Raw genomic sequence first — 22,037 nt, 5'->3', positions numbered from 1 at the left:
TTATCTAAAAATGAGGATAATTACCATTTATACATTTAAGTTATCCTAATCCCTTAAATATCTATATAGATTTCGAAAATATGGATGGATAATGCAAGATCTTGAATTACCATATATAACAATTAGAGGATAATTACAAGATATGGGATAATCCAAATCCCTAAAAATTAGGATCTTATCTTGGGGAGGAGGCAAATTTCGAAAATCAAGGGATTATAACAAACCCTAGATTTCGAAATTTAAGGGTTTAAGGAAAGGATTTGAAGATCTTATTCAAACTCTTGCAAATTAGGGTTTGCAAACCCTAATCTCAAAAAAACCCTAGCCTCCTACGGTTTATTGGCAAAAAACCCTAATATATCAAGTTCATACAATTGAAACCAAACCAATGGCTCTGATACCACTGATGGGTTTGGATCATAAGACATCCTATGTGCTCATACAAACCCTAATGTTTGGATCTAGGTTTCTCTATTGTACATGCTTTGACTCCAAGACTATAAACCCTAATTCTAGCATATGGAAATCAATATTAACATATAATTAGGTTTAAGAACATACCTTGATTGTTATATAGCAATAACAATCCTAATTCCACCTTGAATTGACTTTGGAATGCTTAGAGTCACAAGTGTCACTCCTCTAATGGCTTACAAACACCAAGAGCAAATGGAGAAGGTATAAAGAGAGAGGAGAGAGGTTAGAATTCGTCCTTAGGACTCCTTGGGAACAAGTACACGAATTCTAAGGCCTTAGGGTCTTTATATAGGTGTAGAGATAGGGTTTCAGTCATTATCCTTATCTAGTTGCTTATCCACAAAGCAACCATAAGATAAGCCTTGAAAACCCTTATCCTTTATCCTTTGGACGATTTCAAGGATCCTTATCTCCTTGAATTCGTTCAACCCATACTTAGGATAACCATTACCATATTTTGTAACTATCACATAATTACAATTCAGCCCCTCTAGTTTAATTGATTACACTTGATCACAAAATTAATTTCTAATTAATTATTGACCAATATTAATTAAGCAAATATGATTTCTCCTTTAATATATTATTCTTATAACATATTAATAAATCATAATAACCTCTCTCTCTTTATTTATTTCTCCAATCAAGTTGCTTTGGTGAAGGCAACCCAAAAGGAGCATGCACCATCGGGTCAAGTACATACCAAAATAGTTATGGACTTAGACACTAATCCAACACTACTAGGATACCGGTAAAACATATCACACTAGCATAACATATCAGTATAACAATCCAAAAGGGCCAGCCTTGGTGCCTTAGACCATTGAGTATAGTGAGGAAAACTCACCTCACACTGCAGAAGTCCCACGGATAAAACTCCAGCTGCTGGTTGACAGATTCCCGAGCTGTCAACATCAAACAACACCCAATTAATAATTGTGTTCCACGCCCAAGGTCCAACTCACACTCCAAAGGCCCAATAGTCAACCAATGGACTAAAGCCCAACATATGGCCCAATTTTCCAAATTAGGCCCAGACCTCTACATGGTCTTTCCTTAAGGCCCATCCAATTATTCTAGTCCAAACTCTTGGTATTCCTATGGCCCAATATCACATAATCATAAAGGCCCAATTAAGGCCTATCTATGGCCCAGTTTTCCAAATTGGGCCCAAGACTCTCACATGGGCATTATCGTAAAACCCATATCATTATTTAGTCCATTTACTTGTTCTTGCAAAGCCCATTAATAGTCCAATCACCAAAGCCCAAAAGAAAAGCCCAACTCAAGGCCCAAGTGAAATTAGAGTGCCCACATGAAATGACGATTAGGGTTAAGTGTTTCTTACTTAACCCATTAAGTCCAATATTGCCTTAGGTTAATTTGCTAATGATTATTAATTATTATTATTTTAGGTTTAATAATTAATTTTTGTGCGGTCCCGATCAATCCCTAAATTAGGGTTTTAAAGAATTAGGGTTTTTCAAACCCTAATTAGGGTTCCCAAGTTATATAGTAGCCCATTAATCAAATGGTTGGGCTTTTAGGTCAATTAAGGCTTCATTGGGCCCATTTTGTCCAAGCATCCCCAAACGAGTCAAACCGCAAACGAGGGACACCGCCACCCAACACGACGGTTGTTGGCAGCGACCACCATCTCATAGTGGTGGTTATGGATTTTTCTATTGATTATTCTGGCACGATTACAAACAATATTACAATAAATACAAACACATACTCAAAATAACATAATAATACAGACCCACAGCCACCCTTGTGTTTGCAGATGATGGTAGATGGTGGCAGCCACCACCTCACGGTGATGGTGGTGATTCACTTTATCTTCCTGTTCAGGCAATACACACCCATCTAGTTCTCGAGAAATGAGCACCATCACCTACCTTACGACGGCAAACAACGGCGGTGAGTTGAAGTAGCGACAGCGGCAGTAATCGGTGATGTCATCTCGTCATCGGTAGCTACTGCCATGGTGGTTCTTCACAACTCCCGCTGGACAGAAAACCACATACACTTATGCAACCTCATCACAACCATGAACCACCAAGGTCTCCACGGTTATCGGCCCTAGATCCCTTCGACTAAAACCGACAGGTGATGGCGCCTTCGTCTTCATCGACAGTGAGATGACATTACAGCTTCTCGGCGATCTTATGGCTTCAATAGCGGTGACAGAAATCGTAGAAGAGGACCACTGCATCAGGGGAAGGGAGGTTGAGAGTACGACTTGACAGCAATGGCGCTAAATGGTGGCGACTGATCTTGACAAGGCGGATGGAGAAAGAGAAGAGGAAGAGCAGCGGTTTAGTGCCTCTCCTCTTATTCTTCTCAAATTAGATCCAAACTTTACAATTCATCCCTCATCATTTCAATATCCTTTCCATTTATGTCCCAATCTTACCAAACAACCCCTAACTCCTGAAAATCTTCACAAATTAAATCCCAGAAATAAGCTTTTAGCCCCTAGAGATTCAAATCTTTCCATTTGGCTTCCCGAAACTAACACCCCACTAATTATTATTTGATTTTGGACCATAATAATATAAAATAATAATAAAATTACATTTCGGGGTTCTGAACTTATTATTTAATTATTTTATTTTAAATGGGATGTTACACCACTACACTTAAAAGCATGAATATCATGTAATTAGAGTCGAAATTTTGGTTAAAGAAGAAAGAGAAAAAGAAATGAGGGAATAGAATAGGTGGTGATGTGGTGGTAGTAGTCACTGGATAATAGCATGGCAATGGCGATGATGGTATGGTTCTTAAAACCACAAAATTCATCAATTAGGGCCGAATAGTTGGTCAAAAAATGAAGAGAAAAAAAGGAGGAAAGAGAGTACATATCATCGCTAGAGAAGTTGTCGTCATCGGTAACTGAGTCAAGCTCGGATCACTAATGTGGGTGGAAAATAGTCTAATTGTAGGTGGTGGTGGAGGCTAGTGGCATCGGTCACTGATGGGGGTCACAATTGGTGTTAATCGCTGGTGACGTTGTCGAATCGCCGGAGAAATCGAAAGAGGTAAACAAATGGGAGCACACCCAGTTATGGGACAGGGGCATGAACTAAAGGGGCCAACCTTTATCGGAACCAAAGAGGTAATGGTGGCGACTCGTTGGAGGGAACTTTTCGTGGGCATTTTTCGGGAGTATTAGCGGCAAGAATGTCGCCCCTATTATTGTCACCACAATTGCTTAGGTGCAAAGATAAACTCTACCCATTGGATCAATGTACAAATGTAGGGCCACGACTCATCCTCGTCAACGTTACACAAACCACTCTAGTAGAAAGCATTAGCGACAATGCCTTTAGTAGCAACGCACACTTTAGCAACAACACCTTTAGTAGCAACACACACTTTAGCGACGACGATGACTTTAGTAGCAAACTACTTTTATTCTATTGTAATTTTTGGTTTCTTGGCCTAACTCTTTGATAGTTACCTTTATAATGTTCAACCATTTAAAAAAATAAAAATAAAAATAAATAAATAAATAAACCCTTTAAGAATTGACATGGAAAAATATAATTAATATTTGTAATTATATTGCGAATAGAGAGAATGCAAATCATAATATCATTAGGATTTTCTCTTACAAATAAGCTGTTCAAACTCATAACTCATTTCTAGAATTTTGCCTACTTAGAAGAAGATAGAGGGAAATTTTCTGCAAACTACTTACTAGAATTTTCAGCAAAGTCCTTGTGATCTAATTAAGTATATGTATATTGTATGTGTCTGGATGTATGTATTTCAAATCGTATGTGTTTTTGGAAGGATTTGACTAGTGGCGTGTAAAAAAGAAAGAGATACATGTTTTTATTTGAATTGATTCGATCATCTTTGACTTTGACCAGAATCCGATCCCAATTTGCCAACCTCAAATAACTCGATTAGATGATGTTAAGGTTTGCGCCTCACTTTCAGTAACATGTGAATGCTCTATAAAACGTAATATTACTTTTATGAGGTTGGCTCCTAACTCCACTATCAAATAGGTGTAAATTAAAAAAAAAAAAAAAAAAAAAAAAAAAAAAAAAAAAAAAAACAAAAAAACAAATGCGTTTACATATAATAATATATAGATTTAATAAAAAGTATTATGTATTTATTATGTTTTTAGTTTTTTTTTAATCACTATGACTTAAATGTTATTATATATCTACAAAATTTATTTTATAATTGATCTGAGTTTGTCACTAATCATAAACCACTATCACTCAGTATTCACCGACTATGCTTCTATTTAACCAACCAGTTACATCACTTTATTTCAAATGAATTAAAAGACTAGTTAAACAAGTTATGAGACAGAATGAAAATGAAATGGGCCAAAATAAATAATTAGTAAGTATTTATGAAAAATGGTCAGATTTGACTCATAAAAAAATTTCTTATTTTTTCTTTTTTTGAGTTTCGTAAGTTATCAATATGTTATAAGTATAATTCCAGAAATACTAATATTATAGAAATGATTGGTTGTATTTTAACAAAATTTATGCAATTTCATATGAAATGGCCTACTTTTTTATTATATAGGTGGTACAATGTATGATATTGGATTTGATCGAGTTAGCTTGACCTTTCAATACTCACTGATAACTTTTTTCTTAAAAAAAATCGTATAATTATAAGTAAGAAATATATGCATAATATAACAAACAATAATTTTATTAAAGAGAAATTCAATATCTTTCTACTTAAATATTTCTATTTATATATCCTCTTAATCATTGGACCATGACAAATATTAAATCAAAAGATGAGACCAAGAAAAAAATGATAAACAATGATGCACTAAATATATCAATCATTAAAAAAGTAATAGAATGAAATATGAAGATAAAATAGGAGGAAAATTTATTTTCTTTTAATAGAATAATAATATTAATATTGTTTCGTAAATTAATTAATTCTAAAAAAATGGTAATTAATACTATTAATCCATGTAAATCGGTCTCAGCATACCCATCCAAAATCAATCACAAAACATTAACAATATTTTTTATCTATAGATCCGACGTCCTTATGAAATTTCATTGATCAACTAATACTCTCATAGTCTCATAAACAATTGATTGAATTATTGAACCAAATAAAAAATAATAATAATATGTAGAAAAGAAATTCAGAAAATATGCATGTAATAGGAACAGTGGACGGAATCTCGCATATAATTGCTTTAATTATAAACTCCTTTTTTATGTGTTCATAGTGGGAAACGAAAACTTGTCATATATCAAAACTTTTCTAGTATGCTTTTCGTTTCCTTTTTATTTATTTTTTACTGTCATGGACTCATGGTTCCGGATTTATAGGATTTTGAGGTTATGATGAAATCTGTAAAAAGCTTGCGGTTAGAAATTTAAATAATAAATTACTTTGTGTTTATGAAAATGATAATGCAAGTGCTAGCTTTCACTGTGTAACAAAGTGTGAAGATATCAAGGATTCAACGAAAACTTGTCCTATATAAAAACTTTTCTAGTATGCTTTTCGTTTCCTTTTTATTTATTTTTTACGGTCATGGTTCCGGATTTATAGGATTTTGAGGTCATGATGATATTGTAAAAAGCTTGCGGTTAGATATTTAAATAATAAATTACTTTGTGTTTATGAAAATGATAATGCAAGTGCGAGCTTTCACTGTGTAACTAAGTGTGAAGATATCAAGGATTCAACTATAAGTATGTTAAAAGAGAGCAATGCATGAAAACAGCAAATGAGATTACAAGTGAGAAAAACTACAATAAATGTAAATAAGTGGGATTACAAGTGTGAAGATCAATAATTTTTTGTTCGGTTAAGGAGAAATGGCGTATGTAGGTATGCATGGTATGATGCATGGTACCCGAAATGGCGTATGTAGGTATGCATGGTGCCCGAAAGAGTGTTAGCACGGGGATCTCATTGAGAAGCCAAAAGGACAAGAGAGTATTTCATCCGAAGCTGTCATGTTTGTTCATCACTAGGCATAACCTCACGCGTTGCATAAAAAAATATTTAAGTAGTTAAAATAATTATCCGAAAAAATAGAAATATGTTAAAATTAATTTACATTTTTAGTTATATTTTGGGTATTAACTGAATTATCAAATAACATAAAAATTCATCAACTTATATTTTGATACTATCAAATATAGTCTATACATTATAAACTTTAGTTTTACTTTTATAACATCCAATATATATTATATGTTTTTGTATAACATTAATATAATCTACTTTTCTTATTTCCGATAATATTTTTTTAATAAAATAAGAAATAAGTTGTTTTGATTTGAGCTATTAATAAATAATATTGAACTAATAAACTTTGTATTACACTATTTATATTACACCAAAACATCCAAGGTTTCATATACGAACTTTCAAATATTAAATATTGAAATTAAGAATGAAGTCATTCAAAATATATCATTATATATAAATGCTATCAAGAGTTTTAAAATAAGTCAATTAGTAAATATGTATTTAATTTTAATTACATATTTTGCAAAGCGTACGTTTGATTTTATGTTGGTGCGTCCAGAATATTCTTTCTTAATTTGTACTTAAAAAATTAAGGCGAATAGGAATATAAAATAGATATTACTAAGTATTAATATAAATAATTAAAAATAGTATGTGGATCTCCTACCACTGGTTAAATAAAGACAACATATCTCTCTAGTGGTATCGATTCTTATGTGGAATTGATGTAGTCATTCTATGTACACATTGTTTTTCTAATTACATAAACAAATATGAGTAAGCAAACATAAAAATGTTATATTTATGTAAGAAAAATATTTTAGTTAACTAACAAATTAGATAATATAAGTTTAAGAGTTAGGAGTTTCAAAACATTTACATTTTTATTAATCAAGCAATTAAGTAACATATGTTAAAATTTTTACAATCATTATTAAAAAGCATTTGAAATATTATATTTTAAATGAATTTTGGTTGAAGTGTTTTGACATTTATTATAATATATATATATATATATATATATATATATATATATATATATATATATATATATATATATATAGAAAGAGAGAGGGAGAGAGAGAGATTGAAAGTATAACATATGTATGAGTTGTAATTGATTATCTTTTCGAAACGGTATATGTCAGACCCCCAAACCGAATTGGTGGAAACATTCAGGGGTGGAGGACGTCATGTACGGTATCATAACAATGCATAATAGTAAAACAAGCAACAACATACATTGCATTAATAGAATAGTTAAATACATGTGGGTTCTTTGGTAAAGTTTAAATGACACCAAAAATGAATGTATTATCAAAAGAATGAGACAAGTCTTGAATAAGCTTCATCTTCGTAAAACCTGGCCATCTGTACCTGCCTACTGGTGACCTGAGGATACAAGTTATTTTGAAAGCATAGATCATCATTTAAGTTGGTGAGTTCATAATATTGTATTCACTTTAGAAAGCGGGTTATGGTTGTCTCATAAAAAGGCTTGTTTGTTTTCCAAGGAAATCCTATATTTCCTGCTTATAATGAAAATTAATGTAGTCTCTTACCAAGACCGTATCGTTTATTGTTTGTTCTTTTATAGTAATGTAAATAACCTGTTTGTACTAATGAATGATACTCAAATATTAGTTTAGCATCTTATAATCGGGTTGGTTAATTTAGATGAAAATGTGATAGAGTTGTAACCATGCTTGATCGACCTAGTGTATGTACACGACGTTTTTCAGACGCTGAAAAGGTATGACATTTGTTCACCCGTGGACCTGCAGATCCAAATGTAGCTAGTAGTGAGGTGTAGGATGGTCAATCCCATATTAATCTATACACAAACTCACGCTCTCCCTCTAGGAGACTCTGGTTACAAAAACGTGACACATCAAGTGTATTGTTGCGCCATGAAATAGTATCTCACATTTATTGTTATCTTGTTCTAGCGTAAATGTTCCTTTTGCAAATGTATATGTTCCATTGTAAATGTATATGTTTCTTTTGTATATGTATATGTTCCATTATAAATGTATATGTTCCTTTTGTAAATGTATATGTTCCATTGTAAATGTATGTGTTCTTTTTGTAAATGTAATTATTCCATTGTTCTAGATTAGTAAATAGTGATCCTCTAAACTATAGCTATTATAGTTTACTAATATGTTTGTTTTGTATTTGATTGGTAGAAAAGACTCAATTACTCAGCTTAAACAACTGAGTTAAGTATAGCTTTAAAGGTAAGATTTAATATTTTTATACGCATTTAGCATGTATAACTATGAGTTAATCGACAGTCGGACTAGTGTATCCTACCCTAAGCCCACAACCAAACAAGGAACATGAGTCAAGGTTATTAACAATAGTCCTAAGTCCATTAAAGAACACTTATACACTAATACATAAATGAATATGGTTTTGAAAGTAAACGAGTTGAAAAGAGTTTATGTGACAACTGTCAATTTCTGGTCAAGTCAAAGTCAAATAAAGTCGACAAGTCAAACCGGTCAACTCAGCTAACCCTTGTGTACTAGGGCTTATGTTAGGTAAATACTATACAACTCGCTATTCTAATGAGAAGTCATAAATTGAAAAGTACATACATCTAGATTTCCTCAACCTAAAATTGTGGTAAGTAACGAACTAAACCGATAAAACAATGTGGCATACTCATCGGAAGTGTGTAAGATCCTTAAACAAGGCTTAATGGGGTTTACGGACCTTGCATTACGAAGCCAGACACTCACAAATATCACACACAAAACCTCTCTCAATCGTTTTCACTTTATCTCTCTTTATCGAGAATCTCTCTCAAATCTCTCTTTGTATGAGAAATCTATCCAAGAATGTGGAATCTCTCCTAAATCTCTCTAAGTATGTGAAATCTCTCCAAGTATGTGAAATCTCTCTCAAAATTTCCTTAAACTTTTTATAGTCTTTCAGGCCATCCCGACCCTTAACCAGGTCAAAAACGGCTTAAAACGGGGTAAAAACGAGTAAAATGGGCTTAAGGACCTGAAACCCCTCTTAAGGAACCAAACCCTCTTAAGGAGTCGAACCCTCTTAAGGAGCCGAACCCCTCTTAGGAGCCGAACTTGTCAGAAGCGAAGTGTTAGAAGCGAACCTCCCTTCGGACCAAAGCTCAGCAGACCGAACCTGAACCTCGCCTGATGGACCGAACCTCGCCTGATGGACCATGCCTTGCATGAGGGACCGAAACCACCTTCGGCCCATTTCAACTCTTACCCTCTTCGCCTCATTTTTCTTTCGGACCAGCACCAGAAGGGACCTAACCTCCGGCCAGGACCGAGAGGTCTCGCTGGAAACTCATTTTCACCCGGTTTTCGACTAGTTTTGCGTTTTAGGCCCGTTTTTAATTGTTGTAACGCAGGATTTTCACCCCAAAATTTATTTTAACATATAAGGCCCCATATTTACCAATTAACCACGTTTTTGGAGATAAACCTTATCCAAGAAGAGTAGTGGGATATTATTGGTGGAGTGTTGACTTTGCTTTAATCTATGACACAAGCAACCTCCCATACCTACTCCATGTTATTTTTCCCATCAGTCGATGCCTAGTCACTTCATTGTACTTTTTCCACCTTTTTTCCAACCACACAATTGGTCAAAGGCTAGAAAACTCTCCTCTCTCCTAACACTTCTCTCATTTTCTCATTCTTCCACCAAAGATCAAACATATTTTCTCTCTCACTTCCTCTCTCTAAAAATTCGAGATTCAAGGGCTGATCTTAGATTTTTCCTCCATATTTGGTAAGTATCTTCCTCCTACACTTAGATATTCTACTATCCTTCATCCAAATCATAGATTGCTTACATAAATATCGTCATATTTGTTGTTAGATCCTCAAATCTTCAAGCATCTCCCAAGTGTTCTTGAGTTGAAAACTTTTTTTCTCCATCATCCATCTACTGAAATCACTCAAGGTGAGTTCATACCCCAACATTTTCATATTTTCTTAAGTTTTTAGGGGGGGGGGGGGGATACAAGTTAAAACACTAAGAACATAACTAAACTTTTCTAACAGCTTTCATCAGAAAAGTTGGACTCCATTCACGGACTGTTTTGGGCAACTTAAAAATTTTTGTTTTCAAAACTGTTTTAGGTGCAAGTAGTTCCAGTTATTAGATTTAAAATGACTACTTGCAAATCTCCACACGATTTTTCTACGATTTATGGTGATTTTTACAAAACTACCTATCATTTCAAACACCAATTCGGACCAGTCTGTGATTATGGACTTTTTCACACAAGTTGGAGGTCCTGAAAAATCATGATAAAAATTATGAATAAACTAGACACATTTTAGAAACTCTTAGAATTTACGGATTTAGTTTTCGACTTCATATGATTTTTCTATGACTTTTCTAAAACGATGCAGAAAGGTTAAAAACTTGTTAATAGCTTTTAACCTTCATGACACTTTGTATTATGTTGAACAAAGTGTATAACCATGAGTTCTAAATATTGAATGTGTTTCCTTGTTAGTTTATCATCATAAACTGAAACTTAGTCATTCATGATAAGATTATTCATTCATTTAGAACGCATATATTAAGTTATAATAAGCATAATTTATGGATTTATAACACTAATGTGTTTTCATAAAAGAGTACTTATACATTACAATCATTTCGGATAAACTATAATAGGTATAGTTTATGTATCATTTACTTCTAAAACTTATTTATCAAAGGTTTTCAGTTTAGTTCACGTAAATCTGTTAATGAATAAATTATGAGTCATTCACTCCGGGTTACTTCCAAAGTAACAAAGTCAAAAAGTCCTGTAAATTGTAACCAGGGTCTCTTGTAGGGAGAACGTGATAGTTGTGTATAGATTTATATTGGGTTTGACAAACCCACACCTGAGCTGCTTGCAACAGCTAGACCGGCAGGTCTGGGGTGACAAGTGTCATTTAACGGCGACGCCTGAAGAACGTCGTATTACGAGGCCGTCTAAGTCAAGTATGGTTATGATAGCTCACATGTGGTATTAACAAATCATAAGATTTACGGGTTCTAACTTCAAATTAGCGAGTTATATCGATTTAGCTCACTGAAATTACTTTAAGTATGGAAAAATACTTGTACGCCTTCATATCAAAAAGGGTTTTATGTCGATTTAAAATCACTTTTTATATCAATAATTACAGATATTGTTGTATATTTTCAGTCTTGGTATTTAAGACTACACACTATTCATTACGAGAGTTTTCTCAAATAAGAAAGGGTTTTACGCCAATTTGAAACCACTTTTATATCTTTAAGTAAGATAAATACTTGTTCATTTTCGGTCCTGGTACTTAGGACCACATAAATTTTATAAGGAAAATATTGGATTTTTCTTGGTAACATACATCTCTTTACAAAGATCGATTTTCAAACTCTTACTATCATAAGCTTATGAACTCACCAACGTTTGTGTTGACACTTTTTCAAAACTACTTGTATTCTCAGGAATTCAGTGAAACGGGAAATCAACAGCGTTTTGAGGATGGGACGATAAATCGTCAAACAGTTCATTTTGTCATCATAATGTAATTGATTTGAAATATGTAAACATATACATTGGTGTAACTTTTTCAATTATATTTATGATGGTTGTATTTACTTTGAGCACTATTATACACGTTGTTGTGATACTATACATGAAGTCCTCCACCCCCGGACGTTTCCGCCATCCTTGGTTTGGGGGTATGACAGTTTAAAAGCAGTTTGAAAAGGGTTTTAAAATGAAGTCTACCAATGTTTTAAAAGTAGTTTGAGAATGTGTTTGAAAACGGTTTGAAACAAGATGTTTAGCAAGAATATAAATGTTTATACTAACACAATTTCAATTGTGTTCAACTTGCATCCCCCCCCCCCCTCCTAAAAGCATTTAAAATAGTTATAAGGTTGATTGCAGGGGTATAATCTCACCTGTAGTGAGTGATTCGAAAGAAAGGTTGATATAAGATGCCAAGTACGCCAAATGAAATCCCGAGCACAAACAAATCCTAATAAACATATAATAACACATATATGTGTACAATTAGTGTATATAACAATTAATCATGCATGGAAAACACCCTTAGGAACTAGGGATTGCTCACAATGGAGTGCATAAATCACATATGATTGCACAAAAGGTGTTCGTGGCCACACAAGAGTGTGTTTACGGCTACACAAGAGTGTGTTTACGGCCTAGATGTGTTTATAGCCAAAGAGTTTACGGCCAACACATAAAGTGGCTAGGGTTTACGGCCAAGGCTTGAAGTAGTTCACGACCATGGCATGAATCAAGAAGGATTTACAAACATGCAAGGGTTTACAGCCGTAAACTCTTGATGTTCATGCCAAAAAGGTTGTTTCTTGCATGCTAAACGAGAGTTTCTAGTGACTATCAAGTATTTGGAAAGGATACTTACGATTTGGAAGCTGGAAGGGGGTTCACGGTCTTTAAGAACAAGTGTGTGTTCTTGGTCAAAGATGCTGATCTTCAAGATCTAAACCAAAAGTGTGAAATTTAAGGATGTGATTCAAAGGATATATGTAGTTAAGTAGATTAACTAGAAAAAGAGGATGAATCACTTATATTTTTGAAGAGGAAGGATGAAGATCTTGATGATACTTGAGAGATAAATGTGTGTTCTTGACTTGGAAGTGTGAAAAATGAAGGAATATTCTACTTAAGGGGAGGGGTTCATGGCCAAACAAGAGTTTACGGCTGTAAACTCCAAGTGGTGGAGTTTTCCGGCTTGAATGTTACACCATGAACTATAGTAGATACTTCCAAACACCCAATTCTTGAATGTACTAGGCTTTGAACACTTAAACAGGCTCTTAACAAGGTTAAAAGATAGAAGAAACGAGTCTGACTTTTGATTAAATTGATTGACTATACAAGATAGAAATTTCGGGTTGTCACAGTATAATTACAAAACAAAAAAAAAAACATATTTAAAATAGTTAATTAAATATTTTCTGACATTACCCTATATAACATATGATCAATATATTAACGATTAAACTAGGGATGTCAAAAACCCCCGTGGGACCCCGTTCCCGTGGGATCCCAATCTCGTACGGGATTAAATTTAAAAAAAAAAAAAAAAAAAAAAAAAAAAAAAAAAAAAAAAAACTGTGAGCGGGAGCGGGAGCGGGGGCAAAATTAAACCCCGCTTATTTCGGGACCGGGGTCGGGAGTTGGTATTTCCGTCCCGTACTCCCGCGGGGCCCGGTTGTACATTTATGTAAAAAATATATATATATTTAATATAAAATACATATACAAAATAGATTTTCTAATTTTAAGTGTAAGTTAGGTTTCACTATCCTGTTTCCAATTAATAGATATTGAAAAGGTAGTGAATTGATCATATATTTTTGGATATATAAGTATTTTATATTTGTAATATTGGATTTGTCATACTTTATATTTTTAAGATTGATAGAATTGTCGTTTTGTAATGTGGAATTCGTAATGTTGGATTTTTAATTTTTTAGTTTCTAAAAGATTATGTTTTAAACTTTTAAAATTATTAAAAATAAGCTTTTTAGCCTAACACAAAGTAGTTGTTTAGCAAAAAAAAAAAAAAAACGAATTTTAAGCGGGGGAACGGGGGCGGGACCGGGGATGATAGAGGTAACCGGGGGCGGGACCAGGAGCGAGGGCAACAATTGATTTCGGGGGGCGGGAGCGAGGCAGCTATTCCCGCTTTCGTTTGGTCCCGTTGACATCCCTAGATTAAACCATAATATACAACGACTGTATTACAATAATCCAAAAACGAAGAAAATATAAAAACGAATTAGTATAACAAACTTACAAATTAAAAGCTCTAATATAATAGTATATCTCCAAAAGTGTATTACAATAATCCAAAAACGAAGAAAATATAAAAACGAATTACTATAACAAACTTACAAATTAAAAGATCTAATATAATAACATATCTCCAAAGCGGTCATAAGACCTCAACCCAACACAAAAACCTTTAAGTTTATTTTCTTTCTGAAATTTGTATATGATTTGTATGCATGTCTTTCCAAAAGATTTCATTTTTATAATAAATTTTTCACTAAATACTAATTAAACATAATATAAGTTATAAAACTTTTGAGTGTTAAATTATAATTAAGAAAACTTTTGAATTCCATTAGTTAGAAAAAAGGGGTTCCGAATGAATGTGGTTTGAAAAAGTTAAAAAAAAAAATTCAAATGTATGAGATTCAAAAAAAATATTAACTTTATAAGTATGTAAGATAATTCAGATCATCGATTTCTAATACAATAATGAACGTCAAAAAAATCCAATTTTAAAATAGCCAAGTGAAAAAGCATTTAGAAAATGATGTTATCGCAGAAATATTTTACATGTAACAAATATTAGATATCCAATGTTATTTTATTTTGTTGTAATTGTATGATATATCATATATATGAATTGCGCACGTCTAGATATTTTAAATTCATATGGGCAGTATCCTTTTTAACTTAGGAAAAAAAAATTTAGAACACACGCTCTTTTTTTTTTTTTTTTTGCACCTGCAAATATATCTTAAATAAATAGAGTAAACCCAAAACTAGGGGCATAACAAAGTATTAAAATTACAAACGAAAATTTAAAAGCAAAGGAAAAGATCCATGTACCAATCAACCCATTTCAGGTTCCTTGCAAAGTTTTCCTGAATTTAATCCTTGTGAATACTATAGATTTTATCATGTTTGCCAACAAAGCATGTGATGTTCATCCGTTGTTGAATATCTTATCATTTCTTGCCATCCATATGCTCCAAAATGTTCCATAGCAAATGACTTGTAAAATTCATCTTTTCGGTGCGCAATTCCACCATCCAGCTGTGAAATCGTGAACCCCAACACCTGTTTGAACGGATCAATCCTGTTTCTTTCGTTTTTGAGACATCATGCTCCAAATTGTAGTTTCAAGGATATCATTGATTTGATATTTCTTCATCTTTAAACTATGGAATCTTTTGTAATAATCGCATATATAGTGCATCGAATTTTAATGTCGCATTTTGTTTTTCATTAATTATGTGTTTGTATTTTTTAATGTTAATGTACATTTGTATATCTTATTGTGTTTGTTTAATAATTTTATTAAATTCAATATATATATATATATATATATATATATATATATATATATATATATATATATATATATATATATATATATATATATATATATATATATATATATATATATATATATATATATATATAGACACACACCTTAATAAGCATTTAACCTCAAATGCTTAATTTTAAAAGGTACAAATCTTAAAGCATCATATACAACGACTTTATGTGTTGAAATATATATTGTCAAACTAACGTTTTAATTGGTATAGTTTAAATGTTATAAGGTGTTACAGGTAATATTGCTATATTGAAGGGTTGAATATGGTAAGTTGATCAGAGTTTAGGTTTATGCGTGGGTCTTCGGGTTAAAGGTGACTCGGATATTTAAAGTGATTAGTGGCTAGTGGCTAGTGGCTAGTGGCTCATTATTCATTCATTCAATTCATAGAGCTTTCTCGTTTTTCTCTCGTTTTAGGGTTTACTTTGTATTAAGGGTTTTCTGTGTATTCTTGAGATACAAGTTGTTGTTCTTATTGATCTTTTAGATTAGGATGAGTGAAATGTTATTGAGAGTAGTATAGGATTTGTGTAGTGAGGTTGTTTTGTAAGTACATGAAAACCACATGTCTGTTAATCCTAAAATGATATAATAGATGGTGATGTTGGGTATCTTGATTTTTATGAGTTTTTACATGGTATCAGAGCTTTAGGGCTCCGATTCTTGTCTCGGATCATCGCTTCGTCATCGCTAAATCGAGGTAACTGTTTTGGTTTCCTTTCTTTTGTGTTTTTTTGTTTTGTTTGTTTCTCGATCTTGGTTACTGCGATTTTTCTGTTTTTTTATTGCAGATTTTCAAAGATCGGATTTCTTGTTTGCTTGGAAACTCTATATACAGTTGGATCGGTCGGTTAATCTCACAAGATCTGAAATAACTCACAAAGTGTCGGATTTCATCACCGATAAACCTTTGTTGAGAACGGATCTGAGAGTCGATCAGTTTTTTGTCTATTGGTTATCATCTGCTCTCACTGTGAGGTCTTCTTGTTCCTTTTTTGTTGGTTGTTTTGATAAGAACTTGTTTTAGTTTATTTTTTTAAGTTTTTGTTGGTTTCTTGATTCGGTGATTACTTGTCTTGGGCCCCGACATATTGTGGTGACCATCTGGACTCTAAGGCTTTCACTGATATCTTTGTTTGTTTGATTTCTTGCATATGACTGATTCTGGTGAGTCTGGGTCTAAACCAGATCCTGTAGTCAACTTTGATGATCCTTTGTATGCTCATCCTTCAGATTATACAGTTACTAGTGTTATCAGTTTCAAATTGTTAGGAACTGAAAATTTTAGAATTTGGCGAAGTTCTATGATTAGAGCTTTGAAGGCTAGTAATAAACTTGGTTTTGCTGATGGAACTGTGTCTAAACCTGTTAATGATCCTGTTAAAGAGTCTAAATGGGAACGTGCCAATGCTATTACTTGTTCTTGGATTCTTGGTTCTATTTCTAAGAATCTGTATGCCAACCATGCTTGTTCAGAAAGTGCTTATGATCTTTGGAATGATTTAAATGAAACTTACCATAAAACTGATGGGTCTGTTATTTTTAATGTCCATCAAAAAATTGTGTCTCTTTCTCACGGTAGTTTATCTTTGTCTGATTATTTTAGTAAACTAAATTCATATTGGAAAGAATTTGATGGGTGAACTAGTCTTACTGAGTGTACTTGTGAAGCTGTTGATAGTTTTAAGAGTCATTCAAAATTAATGAAGTTAATGCAGTTTTTGAGTGGTTCAGATGATTCTTATAATCAAGTTACGAGTCATATTTTGTTAATGGATCCTCTTCCTTCTGTCAAAACTGCATTTTCTTTAGTTTCTCGTGAGGATTCAAATAAAAAACATGGTTCTAATTCTTTAAATTCAAATTCTAAGAATTCTGCTTCCGCTTTTGTATCCAAGTTTGTTGATCAGAAAAAATCTAAGTCCAAGGGTCAAACACCACAGTGTAAAAACTATGGTCTTAAGGGTCATAATATTGATAAGTTTTTCAAAATCATTGGTTATCCAAAAGATTATAAGCCAAGGTCAGAAGTTAATAATCAAAATAAAACCTTTTCTAGTAATTCAACTTCTGTATTTCAAACTGAATCTTCTGGATCTAAGGCTGGTGATAATTGTAATGATTGTCATTTTTTAAATAATGAGCAATATTCTAAGTTTCTCAGTCTTATTGGTGATAACAAGCAAGGGTTAGATGATACGTCTGTCAATGCCAACATAGAAGGTATTTCATGTAATTCATTTCTTGATAATAAGTGTTCTAAATGGGTTGTTGACTTAGGAGCTAGTCAACATATGATTAATTATGAGTCTCATCTTCAAGATTCTGTTGATGTTTTCTAGACTGAATCTAAGGGTTAGTCACCCTAATGGTTCTTCAGCTCAAATTAATAGAATTGGGAATATGCAGTTGTTAAGTTCTCTTACATTGTTTGATGTGTTTGTTGTTTCAGATTTCAATGTTAATTTGTTGTCTGTTCATAAGTTGTGCAAAGATAGTAAGTGTGAAGTTGTTTTTAATGAACATAATTTTCATATTCAGGATTCACAGTCCAAGGGGACGGTGGAGACTGGTAATCAATCTGGTGGTCTTTATTATCTTGATCCATATATAGCAGGTAATAAGTCCTCTGTTTCTAAGAATGTTTGTTGCGTGTCTAAATTTACTTGGCATAGTAGACTTGGTCATCCTGCTGACCAAGCTTTAAACTTTCTTAGAGATAAACTTAATTTTAGTAATGTTTCTTTTCCTCCTTGTGATGTGTGTCATAAGTCTAAACAGACAAGAGATACATTTCATAATAGTAGCCATGTGACTAAGTCTCTTGGTGAGCTTATTCATCTAGATGTGTGGGGACCTTATAAGTTGAATGTATAGGAGGTTTTTGGTTCTTTTTGACTATTGTTGATGATTATTCTAGAGCTACTTGGGTCTTTCTCCTTAAGTCCAAAGAAGAAGTTTTTCAATATTATGTGGTGTTTTTTAATATGTTGAAAAATCAGTTTCAAGCTCTTGTTAAAACAATAAGAACAGATAATGGTACTGAGTTTACAAATTCTCGTTTTAGAAGTTTTAGTGATAATCATGGTATTGTTCATCAAATTACTTGTGTTTACACTCCACAACAGAATGGGGTTGTGGAGAGGAAACACCGGCATATTCTCAATGTTGCTAGGGCTTTAATGTTTCAATCAGGAGTTCCATTAAAATATTGGGGTGATGCTATTCTCACATCTGTTTTTTTTTATTAATAGAACTCCTTCTTCTGTTTTGAAAGGTCTTTCTCCATATGAGTTAGTTTATAAAAAATCTCCTAATTTTGATAATCTTCATGTGTTTGGTTGTTTGTGCTTTACTACTAATCTAAATAATTCTGATAAGTTTTCTCCTCGTTCTGAAAAATGTGTTTTTATGGGTTATTCTTTAGACAAGAAAGGATATAAAGTGTTAAGTCTTGATTCAAATTCTATGTTTGTTTCCAGGGATGTTAAGTTCTACGAATCTGTGTTTCCATTCAAAATGCAAAATTCTGTTTTTAGTAGTCCTAGTAATGTTTCTAGTGAGTTTGATCCATTTTCCTATGATGATCCTTTATCCACTGAAAATTGTGTTGATGATGGTATTCCTAGTAGAACTCAGAGACTGGACCATCATTTAGATGGTGCTATTTCTCCTTTAAGTCCTAGTAGAACAGATCATACAAGAAAAGATTCAAATACTAGTTTGAGATTTGAAGAGTTCAATGTGCCTTTATTTGATGGGTCTAGTCCTAGTTCTACTAGTTCTCCTGACTCATTTGTCAGGACTGAGGAAAATAATTCTTTTGTGCCTAATTCTTCTGATATTCAATCCATAGATGTTTCTCGTGAAAGAAGAGAAACTAGACTTCCATCTAAATTCAGTGATTATATAGTAGAAGGAAAATATAAATATGGCATTGAAAAAATTCTTAATTATTCAAAGTTAACTTCTGAGAATAAATGTTTTGTGTCTAATCTTGATAAAATTGTTGAACCTCAATCATTTGATGAGGCATCTCTTGATTCTGAATAGGTTAAAGCTATGAATCAAGAAATGCAAGCTTTATATAGAAATAATACATGGATAATAATAGATTTGCCTAAAGATAGAAAACCCATTGGTTGTCGTTGGATTTATAAAATAAAATATAAATCAAATGTAGAAATAGAAAGATATAAAGCTAGGATAGTGGAAAAGGTTATAATCAAAAGGTAGGAATTGATTATGAGCAAACTTTTGGTCATGTTGCCAAAATTGTTACTATGCGTGTTGTTCTTACATTAGTTATAAATTCTAATTGAAATTTATATCAGTTTGACATTAATAATGCATTTCTATATGGGTCTCTAGAAGAAGATGTTTATATATCATTACCTCCTGGTTATCATAGTAAAAATGACAACATGTTTTGTAAATTGTTAAAATCTTTATATGTATTAAAACATGCTCCAAGAAAGTGGAATGAAAAATTGAGTAATTCTTTATTTAATTTTGGTTTTAAACAAAGTTATAATGATTACTCTATGTTTGTTAAAGTTTCAGGGAAGTTGATTGTTATATTACTTGTATATGTTGATGATATTATTGTTAAAGGAAATTGTGAAAAAGAAATAACAAAGGTAAAAGATTTTTTGAAATCTCAGTTTCTTATAAAAGATTTGGGTAAGTTAAAATATTTTTTGGTAATTGAAGTGATTAATATTCAAAATGGAATTTGTTTGTGTCAAAGAAAGTACTGTTTGGAGCTTTTACATGATTTTGGTATGTTGGGCTGTAAGCTTGTTAAAACACCTCTTGAAACAAATGTTGTTTTTGATGATAGCAAAAATGTTTTAATAGAAAATATTACTAATTTTCAAAAATTAGTTGGTAAACTTATTTACCTGACATTGCATATGTTGTGCATGTTTTGAGTTAGTATATGCATAAACCTACTAAAGCTCATTTTCAGGTAGGAATGAGGTTATTAAGGTATCTTAAAAACAGTCCAGGTAAAGGTGTTTGTATTTTAAAATCTCAGTCTAATGAATTAGTGTTAAAAGGATTTCCTGATGCAGATTGGGCAAAAAGATTGTTTTCTAGAAAATTTGTAACTGGTTATGCAGTGTTTTTGGTAATTCTCCTGTTTCTTGGAAAAGTAAGAAACAGACTACACTATCACGTTCCTCTACAGAGTCTGAATACAGAGCTTTAAGCTCATTGTCATGTGAATTAATCTAGATTCTAAAAATTCTGTATGATATTGGTTTTAAAGTATCTGTTCCTGTAAATATTTTTTGTGATAATGAGTCAACTATAAAGTTAGCTATGAATCTAGTGTTTCATGATAAAACCAAGCATTTTGAAATTGATGTTCATTTTATAAGAGAAAATATTGTTAAAGGAGTGGTAAAATTGATTAAAGTTAGTTCTTCTAATCAAGTTGTAGATATATTTACCAAGTCTCTTGTGTCTTCACAACATGACATTTTTTGTAATAAACTTTGTATGATTGATCCATTTTCTAAGAAGTAGTTGTTTTAAAATTGTTAGTTTGAGGGGGGATGTTGAAATATATATTGTCAAACTAACATTTTAATTGTTATAGTTTAAATGTTATAAGGGTGTTACAGGTAATCTTGCTATATTGAAGGGTTGAATATGGTAAGTTGATCACAGTTCGGGTTTATGCGTGGGTCTTCGAGTTAAAGGTGACTCAGATATTTAAAGTGATTAATGGCTCGTGGCTCATTATTCATTCATTCAGTTCACAGAGCTCCCTCGTTTTTCCTCTCGTTTTAGGGTTTACTTTGTATTAAGGGTTTTCTGTGTATTCTTGAGATACAAGTTGTTGTTCTTATTCATCTTTTAGATTAGGGTGAGTGAAATGTTATTGAGAGTAGTATAGGATTTGTGTAGTGAGGTTTTTTTGTAAGTACATGAAAACCACCTGTCTGTTAGTCCTAAAATGATATAATAGATGGTGATATTGGGTATCTTGAGTTTTATGAGTTTTTAAATTATGCATTCCAGAAAAATCACACCAGCCATTAAAAAGGTCTAGATAAATAAGAACCGAATGTGTCAAAGTTGAGCAAGTATTCTTAACCTCTACCCAATTGAATCGGTCTGCATAACAACCTATATACTTTATAAAGCACTTCCACTCTATTATCACCCTCTTTATACCAATATTTTCCAAGAAACCCTAGTATTTGCTCCCCCAAACTCAGCCTCCATTACCACTACTCACCGCCACATTCGCAGACTTCCTCAACTACTACCATGATCTACACTCAACTAATCACTGTGTCCACCACCATCGCCACCCTAGAGCCGATGGTGGTACAATCTCTCAAAACCATATAGCCCTGAAATCCATCACAACTA

General features: G+C 32.6%; 1 protein-coding gene across 1 annotated transcript; it reads left to right on the top strand.

The window, feature by feature from the left end:
• Positions 1-16,801: 16,801 nt before the first annotated feature.
• Positions 16,802-19,700, top strand: LOC145006830 (uncharacterized). Its single transcript, XM_078965869.1, has 5 exons — positions 16,802-17,178; positions 17,296-17,870; positions 18,100-18,290; positions 18,650-18,831; positions 18,902-19,700. The coding sequence occupies exons 1-5, from the start codon at positions 16,802-16,804 to the stop codon at positions 19,698-19,700; spliced, it is 2,124 nt and encodes a 707-aa protein (XP_078821995.1).
• Positions 19,701-22,037: the final 2,337 nt, after the last annotated feature.

This window comes from Lactuca saligna, chromosome 7 (genome assembly GCF_052625555.1).
Source record: "Lactuca saligna cultivar CGN05327 chromosome 7, ASM5262555v1, whole genome shotgun sequence".
NCBI lineage: Eukaryota > Viridiplantae > Streptophyta > Magnoliopsida > Asterales > Asteraceae > Lactuca > Lactuca saligna.
Note: the sequence above shows the minus strand (reverse complement) of the source record. Positions and strands in the feature narration are given on the sequence as shown.

What these genes read in the sequence shown, in the direction of transcription:
- LOC145006830 (XM_078965869.1), top strand. Translation starts at nt 16,802, where the DNA reads ATGACTGATTCTGGTGAGTCTGGGTCTAAACCAGATCCTGTAGTCAAC. An exon ending in AGTCCTCTGTTTCTAAGAAT is followed by an intron (nt 18,291 to 18,649) that starts GTTTGTTGCGTG and finishes TTGAAAAATCAG; the next exon opens with TTTCAAGCTCTTGTTAAAAC. An exon ending in AATGTTGCTAGGGCTTTAAT is followed by an intron (nt 18,832 to 18,901) that starts GTTTCAATCAGG and finishes TTTTATTAATAG; the next exon opens with AACTCCTTCTTCTGTTTTGA.